We start from the raw sequence: 18928 nt of genomic DNA, 5'->3' as shown, positions 1-18928 counted from the left end.
CATACAATAAAGGCCCACTGAAAAAATTATGTTCATTATCAGCAAAATAATTTAAATCAGAAGTTAAAGTTGTTGGAAAACAGGCTGGCAGTTCCTCAAAAAATTAAACCGAGTTTACCATATGACCTAACAATTCTACTCCTAGGTTTATACCCAAGAGAACTGAAAACATAAGTTCACACAAACACCTGCACATAAACTGTTCATACTAGTACTATTTATAATAGCCCCAAAGTGAAAGCAATCCAAACGTCCATGAATGAAGGACTGGATTTAAAAATGTAGCATAGGAAAAAAAAAATGTAGCATAGGGATGTCTGGGTGCCACAGCTGCTGAGTGCCTGCCTTTGGCCCAGAGCATGATCCTGGAGTCCTGAGATCGAGTCCCACATGGGACTCCTTGCGTGGAGCCTGCTTCTCTCTATGCCTGTGTCTCTGCCTCTCTATCTCTGTGTCTCTCATGAATAAATAAAATCTTTTTAAAAAATGTAGCATAATGGTACAATTATTATTTAGTCATAAAAAAAGAATGAAGTATTCATACATACAACAATATGGATGAACTTTGAAAACATTGTGAGAAGTGAAAGAAAGCAAACACAAAAGGCCACATGTGATTCCATTTATATGAAATGTCCAGAACAGGCAAATCCATAGAGATAGAAGGTAGATTAGTGGTTGCTAAGGGAAAGCAGGAGGGGAGAATTTGGAATACAAATTTCTTTTTGGGGGGATAGAAATGCTCTGAAATTAAGATACTGGTGATTATTGTATCAATTGTGAATACAGTAAAAACTAATCAGTTATACATATACTTTATGATAATTAAAGTGGTGAAATGTATGTGAATTTTATCTCACTAAAAATTTTAGCATACAAAACCTTAAAACTATAAGAGCCACTGACCATTTTCTGTGGTATTGATGCAAAATTAGGATACCCAAGTACATCCTCTATGAAGTTATTGTCACAGCTTTTTCCAATCCAAATATAAAAAACCTAAAATGAAAAAAAAAACAAACAATAAAATATTAAGACTCCCTAATCAGGAACCTATTACAGCCAATTTTCTCAAAATTATCAAGCATAAAAGAGGTAAAGTATACTATCTCAACTAAAGTAGGAAGGGGGTTATCACTAATTTCCAACTAGGAAGCCCTAATTGGTACATTTGGAATCTGTATCCAGGAATCTAAAGTGGTTCACATCTTCTTAGCTTAAATTTCAAGACTTCCCACAAAATACATTTTACCACCTTCCTTCCTTACTTTTTTCCCCAATAGAAAGGTAGTACGTTAGCCAGGATAACTGACTGACTTGCTCTATCTCCTATCCACTTGTTTGATTGCTGTCTGTGTATTTTAACTAATAGGCTCTCCCTCACCCGCCCTTTACTTGCTCATAAGGTAGCATTTATGAAGCCATCTTGACCACTGTGAAACCCTTCACCATGATCCCGCCCAGTGACTTTGCCTGAACTCCTAATCATTAATGGCCATTTCAGAAAATGCATAGAAGTTGAAATTGATGGACTCCTGTGGTACCTTTGAAATTTATGATTCTAGATGATAAAATCCTTAAAGACAGAATTTATCTCTTTACTTTTCTATCAAGCATACATAATCCATGATAATAAATAACTATGATAATAAAAGTATATCCAACTAGAAAAGTCTAAAATCAATTGATCTCTTGTGCCAGGTACCAGTTTATTGCCTCTCAATTCCTAATTCTATCTTTCACTGCCTGATCTATGATAATAAAGCTGGACCCTGTACGTGTTGCTCCTTTTGCCAGCTGGAACAGTGTTGAACTTTAACAGTAGAGGGTGCTTACAGAGCCACAGTCCATAAGGAAAGCACCTTCTCTTGTCAGTTTTTCTGCGGACAATTTTTGAAGAGGTGGCTGAGGTACAACCCTGTCATTAACGTGTATTGCACCCTGAAAAAAAAGAGAGAGAGATGGAATGAGTTTGTGTAACTATCATCATAGTCTGGAACACAAAGGCTACAAGCTCTTTATGAAATACTGAAAAATGACACTTGAGAATTTTGTAAGATGCAAAAAATTACTGGTAATACTTTACCACGTTGGCTGTAGCATCAAGACACTCAAATGTATTCAAATCACAAAGATAAAAACATGATGGGGCCTCTGCTCGAGATTCTCTCTCTCCCTCTGCCCTCCCCCCGCTCTCTCTCTAGAATAAATAAATGAAATCTTTAAAAAACAAAGATAAAACCATGAATATGTAAAATGATCTGTCCACTTCCTTCCTTTCTGGGATCTGATATGTTAAAAGTATGACTATTAAATCTGCTGCAAAGCAAGCTCCATTTTTACATTTCTCGAGTAACAAAATACAGAAGATTCCAAAGAGTAGAGTTTTAATGCAAGGAAGAAAAGACACTACATATTTGCATATTAAAAATAACTGTTGGACACCAGATTTGGTTTATAGTACAATCAAAATTGCACTTGGGGGCAGCCCTGGTGGCATGGCGGTTTAGCGCTGCCAGCAGCCTGGGGTGTGATCCTGGAGACCCGGGATCGAGTCCCATGTCGGTCTTCCTGTAGGGGGCCTGCTTCTCCCTCTGCCTGTTCCTCTGCCTCTCTCTCTGTGTCTCTATGAATAAATAGACAAATTCTTTAAAAAAAAAAAAAATATATATATATATATATATATATATATATATATATAAAAAATTGCACTTGGATCAGAAGGAACATACCTCAACATAATAAAGGCCATATATGAAAAATTCACAACTAACACAAACTTAATGGTAAAAAACGGAGAGTTTTTCCCCTAAGATCAGGAACAAGACAAGGATGTCCACTCTCACCACTTTTATTCAACATAGTACTAGAAGGGCAGCCCGGGTGGCTCACCGGTTTAGCGCTGCCTTCGGCCCAGGGCGTGATCCTGGAGACCCGGGATCGAGTCCCATGTCGGGCTCCCTGAATGGAGCCTTCTTCTCCCCCTGCCTGTGTCTCTGCCTCTCTCTCTCTCTCGCTCTCTCTCTCTGTCTCTCATGAATAAATAAATAAAATATTAAAAAACAAAACAAAACAAAACATAGTACTGGAAGTCCTAGCCACAGCAATCAGATGGCAATAACAAAAATAAAAGGCACCCAAATTGGTATAAGGAAGAAGTAAAACTTTCACTATTTGCAGATGACATGATACTCTCCATAGAAAACACTGGAGATTCCATCAAAAAATTCTAGAACTGATAAACGAATTTGGTAAGCTTGCAGGACACAAAATCAATATGCAGAAACCCATAGCATTTCTATATACTAATAATGAAGTAACAGAAAGAGAAATTAAGAAAACATTTCCATTTATAACACACAAAATAATACCTAGGAACAACTTAACTAAAGCTGTGAAAGACCAGTACTCTGAAAACTATAAAAGACTGATGGAATCAACTGAAAATGACACAAATAGAAGATGTTCCATACTCCTGGATTGGGAGAACAAATTGTTAAAATGTCCATACTACCCAAAGTGATCTGCAGATTTGATGCAATCCCTATCAAAATAGCAACAGTATTTTTCACAGAAATAGAACAGATAATCTTAAAATGTATATGAACTACAATCTTAAAATGTATGTGAACTACAAAAGACCCCCAAAAGCCAAAGCAATCTTGAAAAAAGAACAAAACTAGAGGTATCACAATCCCAGATTTGAGATATACTACAAAGACACAGTAATAAAAAGCATTATGGTACTGGCACAAGAGACACATATATCATTGGAAAGGAATAAAGAGCCCAGAAATAAACTCATAATTATTTGGTCAATTAATCTTTGACAAAGGAGATAAGAACATGCAATGGGAAAAGGATAGGCTCCTTAACAAATGGTGTTGAGAAAACTGGACAGCAACATGTAAAAGAATGAAACTGAACTACTTTCATATACTGTACACAAAAGTAAACTCAGAATGGATTAAGAACCTAAATGTGTGATTTGAAACTGTAAAAATCCTAGAAGAGAGCACAGGCAGTAATTTCCCTGACAATGGCCATAGCAACAGTTTTCTAGATAGGTCTCATAGGGTGAGGGAAATGAAAGCATAAGTAAACCATTGGGGCTACATCAAAATAAAAATCTTCTGCACAGCAAAAGAGACAATCAACAAAACAAAAAAAATAACCTACTGAATGGGAAAAGATATTTGCAAATGATATATCCAATAAGGTTTAATATCCAAAATATATAAAGAACTTATATAATTCAACAACAAAAAACCCAAATAATTCAATTTAAAAATGGGCAGAGGATATGAACAGACATTTCTTCAAAGATACCCAGATGGCTAACTGACACATGAAAAGATGCTCAACAGCACTTGTCATCAGGGAATGCAAATCAAAACCACAGTGAGGTATCACCTCATACCTGTCAGTATGGCTAAAATAAAAAACATAAGAAACAACAAATGTTGGCAAGGATATGGAGAAAAATGGAACCCTCTTACACTTGGTGGGAATGCAAACTGGTACAGCCATTGGGGAAAACTGTATGGAGATGTCCTCAAAAAATTAAAAATAGAATTACCATATGATTCAGTAATTCCACTATTGTGTATTTACCCAAAGAATACAAAAACACAAATTCAAAAATATATATGCATCCCTATGTTTATTGGAGTATTATTTAAAATAGCCAAAGTATGGAAGCCATCCAAATATCCATCAACAGATGAATGGATAAAGAAAAAGTGGTGTGTGTGTGTACACACACACACACACACACACACACACAATGGGATATTACTCAATCATAAGAAAGAATGAAACCTTGCCACATCATGGATGGATCTAAATGGTATAATTCTAAAAACAAAAATAAATAAATAAATGGCATAATTCTAAGTGAGGTTAAGTCAGAAAGATTAATAAATACTGTATGATTTCACTCATATGTGGAATTTAAGAAACAAATGAACAAAAAGAAAGAAAGAAAGAAAGAAAGAAAGAAAGAAAGAAAGAAAGAAAAGAAAAGAAAAGAAAAAAGAAAAGAAAGGAAAGGAAAAGAAAAGAAAAGAAAAGAAAAGAAAAGAAAAGAAAAGAAAAGAAAGAAAAGAAAAGAGAAAAACTAAAAAAAAACCCAGACTCTAAACTAAAGAGAACTGGTGGTTACTAGAGGGGATGTGAGTTAGGAGTGGGTGAAGGGGATCAAGAGTATATTTATCACTATGAGCACTGAGTAATGCATAGATTTACTGAACCACCTTATTATACAGCTGAAACTAACATATAACACTATACATTAATGACACTGGAATTGAAAACAAAAACAAAAACAAAAAAACCAGGGCGCCTGAGTGGCTCGGTTGGTTAAGCTTCTGCCTATGATTCAGGTCTTGATTCCAAAGTTCTGGATCAAGGCCTATGTTGGGGTCCCTACTCAGGGGCGAGTCTGCCTCCCCCACAACTTTCCCCTGACTCATGCTTTCTCAAATAAATAAATAAAATCTTTAAAAACAAAACAAAAAAAATTGTACTTCAATCATATAAAGAACAATCTCTATAAAATATACATGGAAGTGGCCATTCTACAACTTAGCTTTGTAATATTATAACCAAATCCGCAAGGTGAATTACTTCCCATATTTTTGAAAACTCAGTAAATGACCATAGATAGTATCTGATAGCCTTATTGTTCAACCAAATCCATAGGTAGTATCCTTATTTAATGTATTACTACCATAAGGGAAAAGCAGACGTAAAAAAATTGTTACTAGGGGGATGCCTGGGTGGCTCTGCGGTTAAGCACCTGCTTTTGGCCCAGGGCGTGATCCTGGGGTCCCAGGATCGAGTCTCGCATCAGGCTCCCTGCATGGAACCTGTTTGTCTCTCTATGTTTCTGCCTCTCTCTCTGTCTCTCATGATAAATAAATTAAATATAAAAAAAATTGTTACTAATATATTAGCACCTTAGCTATAGAATTAAGACATTCAAATACATTTAAATTTAAAAATTTCAAACACACACAAAAAATTATACCTCATCTGTCAATCTGTCTATCCTGTACAAGTTGGGATGAATCATTTTCATTAGATGAACAAGTGGCTGACACTTTATCTGACACATGGCATATACACGATCATCCAGGCGTGTGCTTGTACCGGTTCTAAATGCTTTCTACAAAGAAAAAAAACCCACATATTTTTAAAATAAAAACCATAAATATAGACAAACATCAAAACAAATACATATACCACCACAGTCATGGAAAAACCATGGCCTTCAAAACAGACTTGGATTAAATTCTTAGCTCTGACATTCAATACATAGATAGGGGAACTAGTTACTTAGCTTCTGAAAGCTTTATTATCATTACAAGAAAAACAGAGAAAAAAATGCTTTTCTAGGCTGCTGTAAGGATTAAATAAGACAATGCATATATAACAACTATTACAGTGCCTGAGACTTGGAAAGATATCTGATGGACAAAAAATCCTTTCCTTAGAGTCTCTTTCCAGAAGCACATATAAACTAAAAGTGTGCTATAAGCACATTATTCAAGCTGCTCCCACATATTAAAGAGTGAGAACATATGGCTTCATGAGAGTCATGTTTTTATATACTTTAATTTTCCACTGATCTTTTTTCAGAACTTTTCCAATGCTCAGCTGCAAAATTATCTAGTTAAATATTAAAAATCCCAGGGAACTTGGATTTCATTTCTTCATCTATGCCTTGAGTTTTAGAAGACTTTATGAAATTTGACAGTGTACAGAGAGCTACCTGTTTGAGAAGGGCCAAAACATAGAGAGGAAAGAGCTTGAGGGAGCTGGGTGCTATCAGTGCAGAGTGCTGTAAATTTGAGACTGTTGAGCCATATGCAGATAATGAATCCACCACAGCATTCACTAAGGCATCTCTTGCATCTGATAAGCTTGATGAGATGGATCGATCAACAGCTAGAAAGCAATCAAAATGAAAATGTGTTTTAATTACTAGATTCCAATGAATGTGATAAGGGGTAAAATTTACATGCATTATATAAGAAGCCAACAAAAATTCTGTTTTTAGGATAGAAAAATACATTTCACCTGCCCCTTCACTTTGCAAGTGTCTGCTGATTATACAATTTTTGTGAAATAAACCTGAATAATTCTCACAATCAGAATAGATTTAGGCTGTTTTGGATCTTTTTTGTCTTGGTCTCTCTAACTCTAAAAAGAATTGCTACTGATATTAGAGAATGTATATCAACCATTTACATCTGAGAAAGCTCCAGTAGAAGTCACATGTATAAAGTATCATTTTTTTTCATAAACAATTTAAGTTCTGCAATCTGAGTTATCCCTGTGATGCTCTGAAATCTTTGTCAAAGCATTTCTAGGTCAACAACAACAAAAAAGAGGGCAATTGAACATAGGCTCTCACACAGACACTGAAGAGCCAGCTATCAGTGTGAGACTTATTTTCTTCTAAGTACGTATTTTATTAAACTAGCAATAACCTACAGATGTGCCCAAGTATTTTTTTTTGTGCCCAAGTATTAAAAAATAAAGTTATATTGAAAAACAACGCTATAATATACTGAATTTGAAATATAGATATAAAATAATAAAAAACTAGGATAATTTAGTAAATGCTATAATAATTTTTCCCAAAATGAGTAATAAGGACCATTTTTCTCTAAGACTACATGAAAAATAAGGCTCATTTCATGCCCCAAAGGAAAATTCATTGAAAATAAAATAGTCAGTGTTACATTGATTCCCCTATTCTTTTTTTTAGCTTACATACAATAGAATTTATGTTTTGGGGTATAACTGTACAGTGATCATATGTCAAACACACAGCCATATAATCACTAACACAATCAAAATACACAACAGTTCCATTACCCCCAAAATATCCACTGGTGTTGCCCCTTTATGGTAAAATTTTCCCACTATCTTTAACCCTCATAATCAATGATCTGTTTGTTCTTCATCCCTATAATTTTCCCTTGTCCAGAATGTCATATGAATGTATGTATATAGTCTTTCTGAAGCTTAGCTCCTTTCATTTAGCATGTCTTTGAGAGTCATCCATATCTATTCATATCTCAATAATTCATTTCTTTTTATTAGTGAGTTTCATTTCCATCATATGGATATACCAAAGTTTGTTCATACATTTACCAGCTGAAGGACATTTGGGTTGTTACCGGTTTTTACTGATTATGAATCCCCCAGAAGATTTTTAAACTAATGAATTAGTAAGAAATATAAGAATAGTTCAATTCACACTGCTGTAAATGAAAATGTAAAACACATATACTTTCTAAGTAAGGAATTTCTAGGGTTAAGAAATGCCCTGGTTTCAGTTTTTAGGATAGAAAAATATATTTCACCTGTTCTTTCACATTTTTACTCACCCATGTTTGCCAGAAGGCAGATGGCAGCCTGTACATCCACTCCTGCGTATACATCTGCCAGTGAACTCACTACTGGCAAACAGAGCGTGTGCACTCTAATTCTTCGCTCACCTATATGAAATAATGAATCAACGTCATTGCAAAACACATTGGGCCAAGGGAGAAATAAAGCAAACAGGTCAAAACATTCAAATTACTATTTTGATTGGATTAAATCACTAGGAGGACTCTGAAATGTAAAAACAAATGCTTTACAAGTAATATGTTTTAAAGAAAATCAAAACACTTTCTAAATCTGTAGACCATGAACATATACTATATTTTATATATGTTGAACATTAGGTTCTGGTTTTTATTTTAATATCAAACATTCTAAATTATATTCAACAGAGTAAAATGTCAGAAAACCTGGCTGTCAAATAACTAATGTGGGCCTTATATGCTATGTAAAAATTTTTTATTTCATGGGGCAAAAAAAAAAAAAATGCTAAGATGGCATAGCTGGATTTGGCATAAGTTTACCAGACACATATGATCCTGAGAATACAGGACTTCAACGAGTCAAAAACAGTATTAAAGATTAAAAAATGAGTTAAGAAAAACAAAAAAAACAGAACATATATATTTGATTAACTAATGCAAATTCCATGTATCTCCCACTATTTTGGTTCATTCTTTCTCCCCATTTCCCCTAGCATATAAAAGGAAGGGAAAACTATTGCTAATTACATTTCATATCTATTAATATTACCTTTGCTTGATGTATATAATAGGGCTGTCTGAAAGCACACTAAGGAAGTATCTGTCAAATTTTCTTCGATTGACAATTGTACTGCAAATCCAGCATCAGGATTGATGTTGGCAAGGGATAACAAATCAGTGGAACGGACAAAGAAGTTTCCATGAAAAGTGTGCATTGAAAGACCTATATGGAAGAGAAAATTTGTTATAAAAGATGAAAGTATCTTTACCTCGGGCTAAAGCTACTTTTTAAGGTAAAAACTGTCTATGATTTTGAATCAAAAGGATAACTGGGGAGTAGAACTGGGATGTTAAGAGAGGTTCTAAAATACCAATTCAGAAAAAAAAATGCAGGTTATATAAAAGAGAAAGCAGACATTTAGCTTGTATTGATAACTGATCTTATATTTTCTCTATGTGATCTGAAGTCAGACGAAGATCTAATATATAAAATAAAACAAATGATGGGTACTGTACAACTCGCTTAAGACTTAAAATTAGGGAGGAAATTCCCTCCAGCAAACATTCACATAGAACTGAGGTAAACTGAAGACTAACTGAATGAATATGAGGCAAAGTTCATTTATCAGACAATTTTCCTTTACTATCTTCCCTACCATTCTAAAATCACCTCCACTATGGCTTTCTCTTAGGTTCTTCCTAATAAAGCAAACATTACTTTTGCTCATTAATTTAAATTACTTAAAGAATTGGGCAATGATTATTCAATAACTATATATTTTAAAAACAGCTTACATATATATATATAATGTTATATATTATATAATATAAAGCATAATCTTTATAATTTCATACCTTTAGTACACCTTATTCTCATAACAGCTTCAAATCCAATTTTTCTTGTGAGATACCGTTTTAGGTCTTTTTGTAACTTTTCTGCTTGTGAAGGATTGTGAGTAAAGTGGAAAGACGGATAATAATAAATGCACCCTGCAGAGTACTTGGACATGCAAGCTTCAGAGAGAAATAGAAAAAATATTAGCTACAGAAACAATATTCTATAATGTCTTGTAATAACATCCAGTAATATCTTACTTGTCCAACAAAAGTAGAGTGTATGTCATGAAAAAAACTGTCACAATGAGAAAATCTAAGCTGTCAAAATAAGGATAATATAGAAATCTGAGAAAACACATATACGTGTATATATGGTAAGGTTTATTATTAAGCAGAATGATAAAGGAATTAGATTTAAATACTAATAGCATTTTAGATGTGTATAGTGCTTTACGATTTACTGGTCATTTTCACATATATTATCTATATAATTCACATGCTTTTTACCCCCCAAATATTGAGAACTCTTAATAAAGAGTTTAGATTTGACTGTATGCTAAAAACATTTATGTAAACGGATAAACATGAGGATATCTCCTTACCTAGAGAAGCAAGATCAGAATACTGTGAACTTAAAAGGAACAGATCCACTGCAGTCTGCTGCCCTGAGCAATCTAAAGCCAGTTTCTTATAAAAATCAGTTGCAGGGCCAAGATGTTGTACAACCTAAGTCAACAGGTCATAAAGTAAGAGCTAGAAACCTTCCACTATGCACATATTTCTACATCTCTTATAATAATGAAGAGGATAACCATTGTCCTCCTCTCGAACTAAGAAAGTTTTTTTTTTTTTTAAGATTTTATTTATTTTATTACTGAGAGACACACACAGAGGCAGAGAGACACAGGCAGAGAGAGAAACAGGTTCCATGCAGGGAGCCTGACGTGGGACTCGATCCCGGGTCTCCAGGATCAAGCCCTGGGCTGGAGGTGGTGCTAAACTGCTGAGCCACCTGGGGCCACCCATCAAACTAAGGAAGCTTTTTAAATGTCTAGGTAGTTGGCACAGATCTTTTAAGAATAATAATCATTGCTAACATTTATAAAGCACTTAAAAAGCACTGTTTGAAATATTTTATATAACTTAAGTTACCTACATCTTACAAATGAGGAAACTGAAGCAAAAAACAGATTAAGTAACAACCAATTACATATTTATTGAGTGGTGCTAGACTATAAACCTGACATGTCTGGCTCCAGAGTGAGTGATTTAACCATTATTGTATACTGTTTGTAACAATATGAGAAAGAGTCATAGATTAAGGAAGGTTTTTTTCTATTGGTATAAGGACACTTGAACTGAGAAGGTGGCACCAAAGAAGAGTTAAAAATGCAAGAGCCAGGCTCCAAGTTCTTAATTACTAGGCTACATTGCATAATAAAATGTTTCAATCTTCCATACACCATAGTGTATGATTAGTACATTAGAGTTCACACAGATATGAATATATAAATCAGAACAGGTATTTAACTTTTTGAGTCCCAGGCTGATAAAGAATAGTTCTAGGGGATCCCTGGGTGGCGCAGCGGTTTAGCGCCTGCCTTTGACCCAGGGCGCGATCCTGGAGACCCGGGATCGAATCCCACGTCGGGCTCCCGGTGCATGGAGCCTGCTTCTCTCTCTGCCTGTGTCTCTGCCTCTCTCTCTCTGTGTCTATCATGAATAAATAAATAAAATCTTTAAAAAAAAAAAAAAAAAAAAAGAATAGTTCTAAAAGTTAAATGAGAAAAACAAAACAAAACTGCATCAAAGACTTCAGTAACACATAACTAGCTTCCTCACATAACTACCTTCCTATGTTTAAAACCCATCAGTATTTTATAATGGACTGCAATGGCTTAATGAACTGCATGCTAGCTGTACCTGATGAATTTAAAACATACACTTGCCCCAATTTATTTTAAAATTAGATTTTTTTCTGATATGTAACTTAAAAATGCAGTTTCTATAAAAAGTAAAATATTTTTCTCTAACAAATTGGTAAAGAATAAAAAAAGCAATAATACTTAATGATGGCTAGAAGATTTGAGAGTCCTTAAGAGTACAGTTGATAAAAAACCCAAGTAAAATACATTAATAACTTAAATAAAGTTTATACTCTTTGACACAATAATTTCACTTCTAGGAATTTTTCCTAAGGAAAAACTGATTATGTGGCTAAATATTTACGGCACTATTAAAACTATTTAATTCATACTCATAATTAGTTGTGATAGTATTTCCTTGAGGTCAGACAAAACTTATACACACACAAAAATGATTATTCTAGTTCATTATTATTTGAAATGAGGGATTAAAATATTCTGAGAAAATCTTCATGTAAAACCCAAGTAATATTCAGCCTCAGAGAAAGTACTGGAGACAACTACTCAGTAGCTAGAAGGCAATTAATAAATCAAGTACTTTGATATCTACTAAAACATGTTTTTTATTTTTATTTTTGAAAGCTTATTTGGGACACCTGGGTGGCTCAGCAGTTGGGTGCCTGCCTTCAGATCAGGTCCTGATCCAGGGATCCAGGATGGAGTCCTGCCTCAGGCTCCCTGTGACGAGCCTGCTTCTCTCTCTGCCTATGTCTGCTTCTCTCTCTCAGTCTGTGTCTCTCATGAATAAAGAAATCTTTAAGTGAAAAAAAAAAAAAAAGAGCACTGCAGCCAGAAAAATCAAGTCCCATCTTTTACAATTAGTTATTTAACCCTTAGCAAATTTAATCTGTTTTCCTCATCTGTAAAATGAAAGGATTCGACCTGCAAACTGAGTCATAAAACAACCCAAAACGCTAATTCATTTTTTTTAAAAAGATTTTATTTATTTATGAGAGACAGAGAGAGAGAAGAGAGAGAGAGAGAAAGAGAGAGAGGCAGAGACACAAGCAGAGGGAGAAAGCAGGCTCCATGCAGGAAGCCCAATGTGGGACTCAATCCTGGGTCTCCAGGATCACACCCTAGGGCGAAGGCAGGCACCAAATCACTGAGTCACCCAGGGATCCCCCTAAAACGCTAATTCAATTAAACTTTCTCAACAGATTTTTTTACTACTGAGAGTAGAAAAATAGAAGAATGAACAGATTCATAGAATGAATCACAGTCTATGAAGGTACAAACCACCATCTTTAAATATGACAGAGAAAGCAAATATACAATACCTTTGTGCTTGATCTCTGATTGGGATCTTCTCTGGACTGCAGAAGTCCTGCACCCAAGGAAGGTAATTGTGTCTGAAATACAGACACACGGCCACCTGTTGGAGACATTAGTTTAAAGGCAGCCTGAAGCGCAGGACCAAGGGCGCTGTGTGTTTCTCTCGTATTGGTGAACATGTTCGGTAATGCATTCAATAAGTCTTTTATAAGCTGGGGAAACAAAGATTAAAAGGTGAATTACTGAGAATGTAAGGCAATTTTCTTCTTTAAAACATTCTGGAGTATAATATATATCACTCTATCTTGGGGGACCGTAAACCAACGAGTCCACAGATATACTATGTACATTGTTTATCCGGTATTTATATATCAAGTAAACAAATGTTAAAGATTTTAGTAAACATTTGAGATACAGAAATATTTTCATACTTTAAGAAAAAACCTCTCTCACCTCTTTACTTTCATACAGATTCACAAGTAAGCTATCCGGTGTAGGTAGAAAAACATCTAAAGGGAAAACATATTTTAATGAACAGATAAATCAAGTCAAAAGAATATCATCAATTTAAAAATCTTAGTTTCTATCAGGCCATATGTATAATGGGTACCACAATACTGCTTTATTAAATATATATGTATATGTGTATATATACATATGTACACTCTGCATATATTTCACATGTGTGTGTACATGTGTAAGTACACACAAAGGCACAGCAAACGTAGAATGAAGTATTTTCCAGGAAACTATTATTTTTTTTCCAAGAAAGTATTTTGAAACAAATATCAAAGTATACCAAATTATCCTTACATCATTATGACAGGATATACTGTCAAAGTAGCCTCAATTCCAAAATCTATACTTAGACTTTATTTACTGCTTACCATCTATATCAGACACAATCAACATTTGAGGCTGTGATAATCCTTCTTGTAAATTGTAGAAATGAATAGTGCTATCGAAGGTCATGAATCCTATTCTTGTTCGTGAATCTCCAGGAAGCCTAAGGATAAAAAGGACAATTTCAAATTCAAAGTGTTCAGTAACATATTTTATTTAAAAAAATAATGAGATAGTAAACTAAGTCTAAGAATAATTACACGTGCTTTTTCATAGAGGACAGAAAGTTATTCTTCCCTAAACCAACATACATCAGAGAAGACCAAGGATAAAACATCCCATTTTCAGATGAAACCAACATGTTTAGAACTAATATATATATATATATATATATATTTAAAGATTTTATTCATTTATTCATGAGAGACACAGAGAGAGAGGCAGAGACACAGGCAGAGGAAGAAGCAGGCTCCATGCAAGGAGCCTGACATGGGACTCAATCCTGGGTCTCCAAGATCATGCCCTGGGCTGAAGGCGGTGCTAAACCGCTAAGCCACTGGGACAGCCCTACCCTAGAGCTAATATTTCAGAACAATGAACCATGTTCAAATAATGAACCAAAACTGAGGCACCTGGGTGGCTCAGTGGCTGAGCGTCTGACTTTGGCTCATGATCCTGGGGTCCTGGGATCAAGTCCCACATCTGGCTCCCTGCAGGGAGCCTGCTTCTCCTTCTGCCTATGTCTCTGCCTCTCTGTGTCTCTCATGAATAAATAAATAAAAGCTTCAAAAAAAAAATCAAAACCAAAAAGGAAATGATCAAATAATCAAAGATTTCTGGGGCCTGGGTAGCTCAATTAGGCATCTGACACTTGATTTTGGCTCAGGTCAATGATCTCAAAGTCATGAGATCCAGCCCTGAGTTGGGCTCTGCACTAGACATGTAGAGCCTGCCTGGGGATTCTCTTTCACTCCCTCTGCCCCTCCACCCTACCCCCTTCACGTTCTCTCTCTGCCCCTCCATCCTCTCTCTCTCAAAACAGAACAAAAAAATCTCAAAGATTTCTTGCTACCCTTCTTTTAAAACATACTCCTTTAACTAAAAGTTTACTCATATTTTTAGTCCAGTATTACAAATATGGTGTATCTAGTTTAAACAGTAAAAGGCAGAATGACAAATGAGTATTCTCCAAGAAAAGACAATGTAATGTAAATCAGATTTTGATGTAGAAGTTTTAAATAAAAACTACATTTAAGAACATTAAGACATTTTATCTATCATAACCTTTTATAAGTTTTCTGCTAAAACTCAGTATTCAAAAGTCAATGCCTTGGCAAAAAAGAATTAATTAAATTGTCATTTCATTGCCCATGGGGTTCTCCTTATTGATAAAGTGGATGCCTCATCTTACAAAAGTATTTTTCTAAGTACCACCAATTCTATTAACTACTGTTAATATGATTTTATATATATAATATTACTTTAGCAATGTTTTAAAAACATTTTTGAATATTATAGGATGTCAAAATAGTGTGCATCAAAAGAAGCATTATTATTTTTATGCATGACTGATCAGGCTAGTCAGCCTACAAACAAGTAAAAAAAATATTTCAGAAAACAGAATGCACCAAGTTACACAGGTATTTAGCTTACCAATACTGGTCAAGATTTATGATGTTTCTACAGATAATTCTTTGCTCCTTTGAAATGTCTAAGGTCAATGAATATTAGGGTCATTTGTTTCTAATTGGAACAGCGACTACTTATCTCCTCTACTCCAAGCTTAAAATTCAGAGTTGAACTGGAATTGCTCCACATCAAATTCCCATTTCTCAACATTGTATCTATAGCCCTTTCCAAAAACATTTTACTTTCCTAATGCTTCTCTTTTCTGCTTAATCAAATATATGTACAATGTTTTAAATGACTCTCCATTCCTAATTTTATCCTTTTGGTTTTGCATAGTCTATTTATCTCACAAGTAGTTACTCATTGGTCTGGCTCCTATTTCTAGGGTTATAGCCTCATACTTTTTCAGCAAGTTGTCTCTTCAGTTTTAAAACTATTTCTTTGCAGAGTCTTCCATTGCTACTCACTGCTAAAGATATATCTGAATTAATCATCTGTGGCTAAAAACAGGGAAAATGCTTCAATCAAGAATATAAATATGAAAACAGAAAACAGTTACTAACAGAAACAAAAAGCAAATCAGTTAATGTCTCTGGATATTTTTATCTCAATGTTATCCACTTATTATAGGCTCAGATCAGAGACATGCAGACTACTGTGATGAAAGCTAGCATAGCACTTAAGAGAGGAAGGACTCTCAAACTCAAATGGGAGATAGGAAAGAACCTTTTGGAATCAGCAAGAGTACTTCAGACAAAGTATTTATATATATAACCACTCCTATTCTTCTACGCATGTCAAGAACCAATGCAGGTATGAGCCAATCTTATTAATAACCTTAAGTCTTATCTCTGTGGGTGTTGGAAATAAAAAAAGAAAGAAAGAAAAAAGAAGTATACAAGCAAATTTGTTTTCCAGAGATTTGGAAGGCTCATTTTTAAAGCTAGTTGAGGGTCTCCTTCATGACTAATACTAGGGAGGAATTAGAGCCAAGTATAAGCAATCTATCCTATATCCTATTTGCACTTTCGCAATACAGCTCATTACCAATGTGTCAAAACGAAGAGTTCAGTTTCTGGCTTTCTGAAATATTCAGCACAAAATCAATTCCTTCTTTCCCTTTATCTGGCTCATTATCCCATTAGGACATTCAAAACTAATTGGAAAAATTCCTTGCTCAGGCATGTATTTCAGCTAGATTTCTCTCATCCAGATCCTTGATGCCCTGGCTAGTGCTCAGATCTGCTAAGTCAGAGTAAGAGTTAGATAAGTTCTAAATCCCTTAGCAAATATTAAACACTTACAGTCTTACAAATCTAAAGTCATAAATCATAGTAATCGAAGTAGCAGGATCCTTAGTCTGAGGTGGACAAGAAGTACTCTTGCAGTGAGAGATAAGTAAAGTCAAACTATAATCAAAACTAACTCCATAAATTGTTAATGAACATTTCACATTTATTATTTGTACACATACACACAATGAATAAAAAAGATCTCTTACTTGTCTAGATTTTCTAATAACGACTGGCACAAAATTGTCAAATATCCAGCTTCCACTGCATTATGAGACACATCTAAAACAAACAAGTAAACTGCAGGTTGAGGAGGACGAAGCTGAAAGGAATGAAAATAATGCAATTTATTTAGTAGGCACAATTTACTCTCTTTATAACATTATTATTACTGGTAATAATGGTATTTACTGAGTAGATGACACACAAAATACACAAATTGAGAATCGACATTTTATAAGATCTTATGTGTTAATTAAAATGACATTCCTTTAACTTTTTTTCTTATTCAGTTGGTTATGAATTAAATATAATAAGGCAGTTGTTAGGGGTGCTTAGGTGGCTCAGTTGATTAAGCGTCCACTCCTGATTTTGGCTCAGGTTATGAGATCCAGCCCAGCATCAAGCTCTGTGCTGGGCATGGAGCCTATTTAAAATGATCTTCTCTCGCTCTCTGTCTGCCCTCCATCCCCCAACCTCCCACCCACCCCTGCTCATGTGCGTGCTCTCTCTCTCTCTCTCTCTCAAAAAAAAAAAAAAAAAAAAAAGGCAGTTGTTAAACAGTAATGGTTAAATAGATGGGCTAAACGTTTTTCTGATAAGAGTGTTGATTGAGATATCTTTCAAAGAAAAAATGAACTTATTTGTTATTTAACATAAACCTCTATATCCTTTCCCTACTCCAAAAAACATTGTATTTTATATTTATTTTTTAAAATCTGACAACTAATAGTATTAGCTATTAGTACTAGCTGTTGGGTTGCCTGGTGATGGATAAATCCCAAGGGTTAAGTGCTAGGCTAGGTATAAAGAAAATCCTCATGATGGTATTCTAAGTATGTTAAGTCATTATCTGCTAAAGATGTATACTGAAGTATTTATAGGTTAAATGATATGATATGCTGTAATCAGCATTTAATAAACTCCAGGGTGGGAAAGGGGAGGAGGCACTGGAGTGGACTGGGGATAGATGAAATATATTTAGAAAAATGTTGACAACTCTTGAAGTTCAGTGATGGGTAAATAATAGCTCACTAACTATTATCTCTTTTTTGAAGTATGCTGGAAAATTACTGTTATAGAAAGTTGAAAGAATATATAATATCTTTTTTTTCTTAATATGCGAACCAAGGATCACATGGGTCATATGCAAAAATTATAGATTAACTTCTTCTTTCACCACTTCAATTAGATTAAGATCCTAAGGAGCCAGAACAGAGTTGGGAATGTAAGTTGTAAAGAAAGTAAGAAGTTGGGAGTTAAAGTACCCAAGAGAAAGTTTACTATAGTTAATATGGAAACAGACAAATAGTAGTTAAGTGAGCAAATGCTAAAGTGGACACTAAGGACCATAAAAATTACAAAAAAAAAAGAAAAAAAGAAATAGGCCAGACAACAGGAATTTAATACACATTAGCTATCTCTGTTCACCCTTCCTCACTAGCAACACCTTACATTTTTGCAGACAACAAAGATTAGTAATGAGGATACTAAGGAAATGTAAGTTATTATAAACATTTAAAATGAGTAGATATGATAAAGAAGATGAGTAGAACTCAAGCTAAGAATTTATTTTTATATATGGGAAAGAAAAAGGAGATCTTGGAATTAGTACAATTAAAAGAAAAGGCCAAATTTCATGATGAACTGGAAAGAGAAAAATTCAAGTGAAGTCTCTATCCATTTATCTTGCTATCTGTACTAGGTAAATGAGTAAGACAGTGATGTCTCTTAAAGAGAGAGCCTGAAAACTGCAGCTTTTGGCAAAAACATGAACTTTTCTGTTTGAAGGTCTTAAATATTA

General features: G+C 34.5%; 1 protein-coding gene across 2 annotated transcripts in view; it reads right to left on the bottom strand.

Annotated features, from left to right (window-relative positions):
* SEC24B (SEC24 homolog B, COPII coat complex component) overlaps nucleotides 1-18928 on the bottom strand; it is a 94851-nt gene that overhangs the window by 4024 nt on the left and 71899 nt on the right. For both annotated transcript variants that reach the window (XM_025465896.3, XM_025465897.3), the window contains 12 exons: nucleotides 17115-17227; nucleotides 14029-14147; nucleotides 13595-13650; nucleotides 13147-13353; nucleotides 10544-10667; nucleotides 9960-10118; nucleotides 9154-9327; nucleotides 8403-8513; nucleotides 6776-6951; nucleotides 6032-6169; nucleotides 1837-1941; nucleotides 907-999 (listed from right to left, as the gene is read on the bottom strand). In XM_025465896.3, coding sequence (XP_025321681.1) covers nucleotides 907-999; nucleotides 1837-1941; nucleotides 6032-6169; nucleotides 6776-6951; nucleotides 8403-8513; nucleotides 9154-9327; nucleotides 9960-10118; nucleotides 10544-10667; nucleotides 13147-13353; nucleotides 13595-13650; nucleotides 14029-14147; nucleotides 17115-17227 — 1575 coding nt within the window. The remainder of the gene's footprint in view (nucleotides 1-906; nucleotides 1000-1836; nucleotides 1942-6031; nucleotides 6170-6775; nucleotides 6952-8402; nucleotides 8514-9153; nucleotides 9328-9959; nucleotides 10119-10543; nucleotides 10668-13146; nucleotides 13354-13594; nucleotides 13651-14028; nucleotides 14148-17114; nucleotides 17228-18928) is intronic.

This window comes from Canis lupus, chromosome 32 (genome assembly GCF_003254725.2).
Source record: "Canis lupus dingo isolate Sandy chromosome 32, ASM325472v2, whole genome shotgun sequence".
In the NCBI taxonomy this organism is placed as follows: Eukaryota; Metazoa; Chordata; class Mammalia; order Carnivora; family Canidae; genus Canis; species Canis lupus.
Note: the sequence above shows the minus strand (reverse complement) of the source record. Positions and strands in the feature narration are given on the sequence as shown.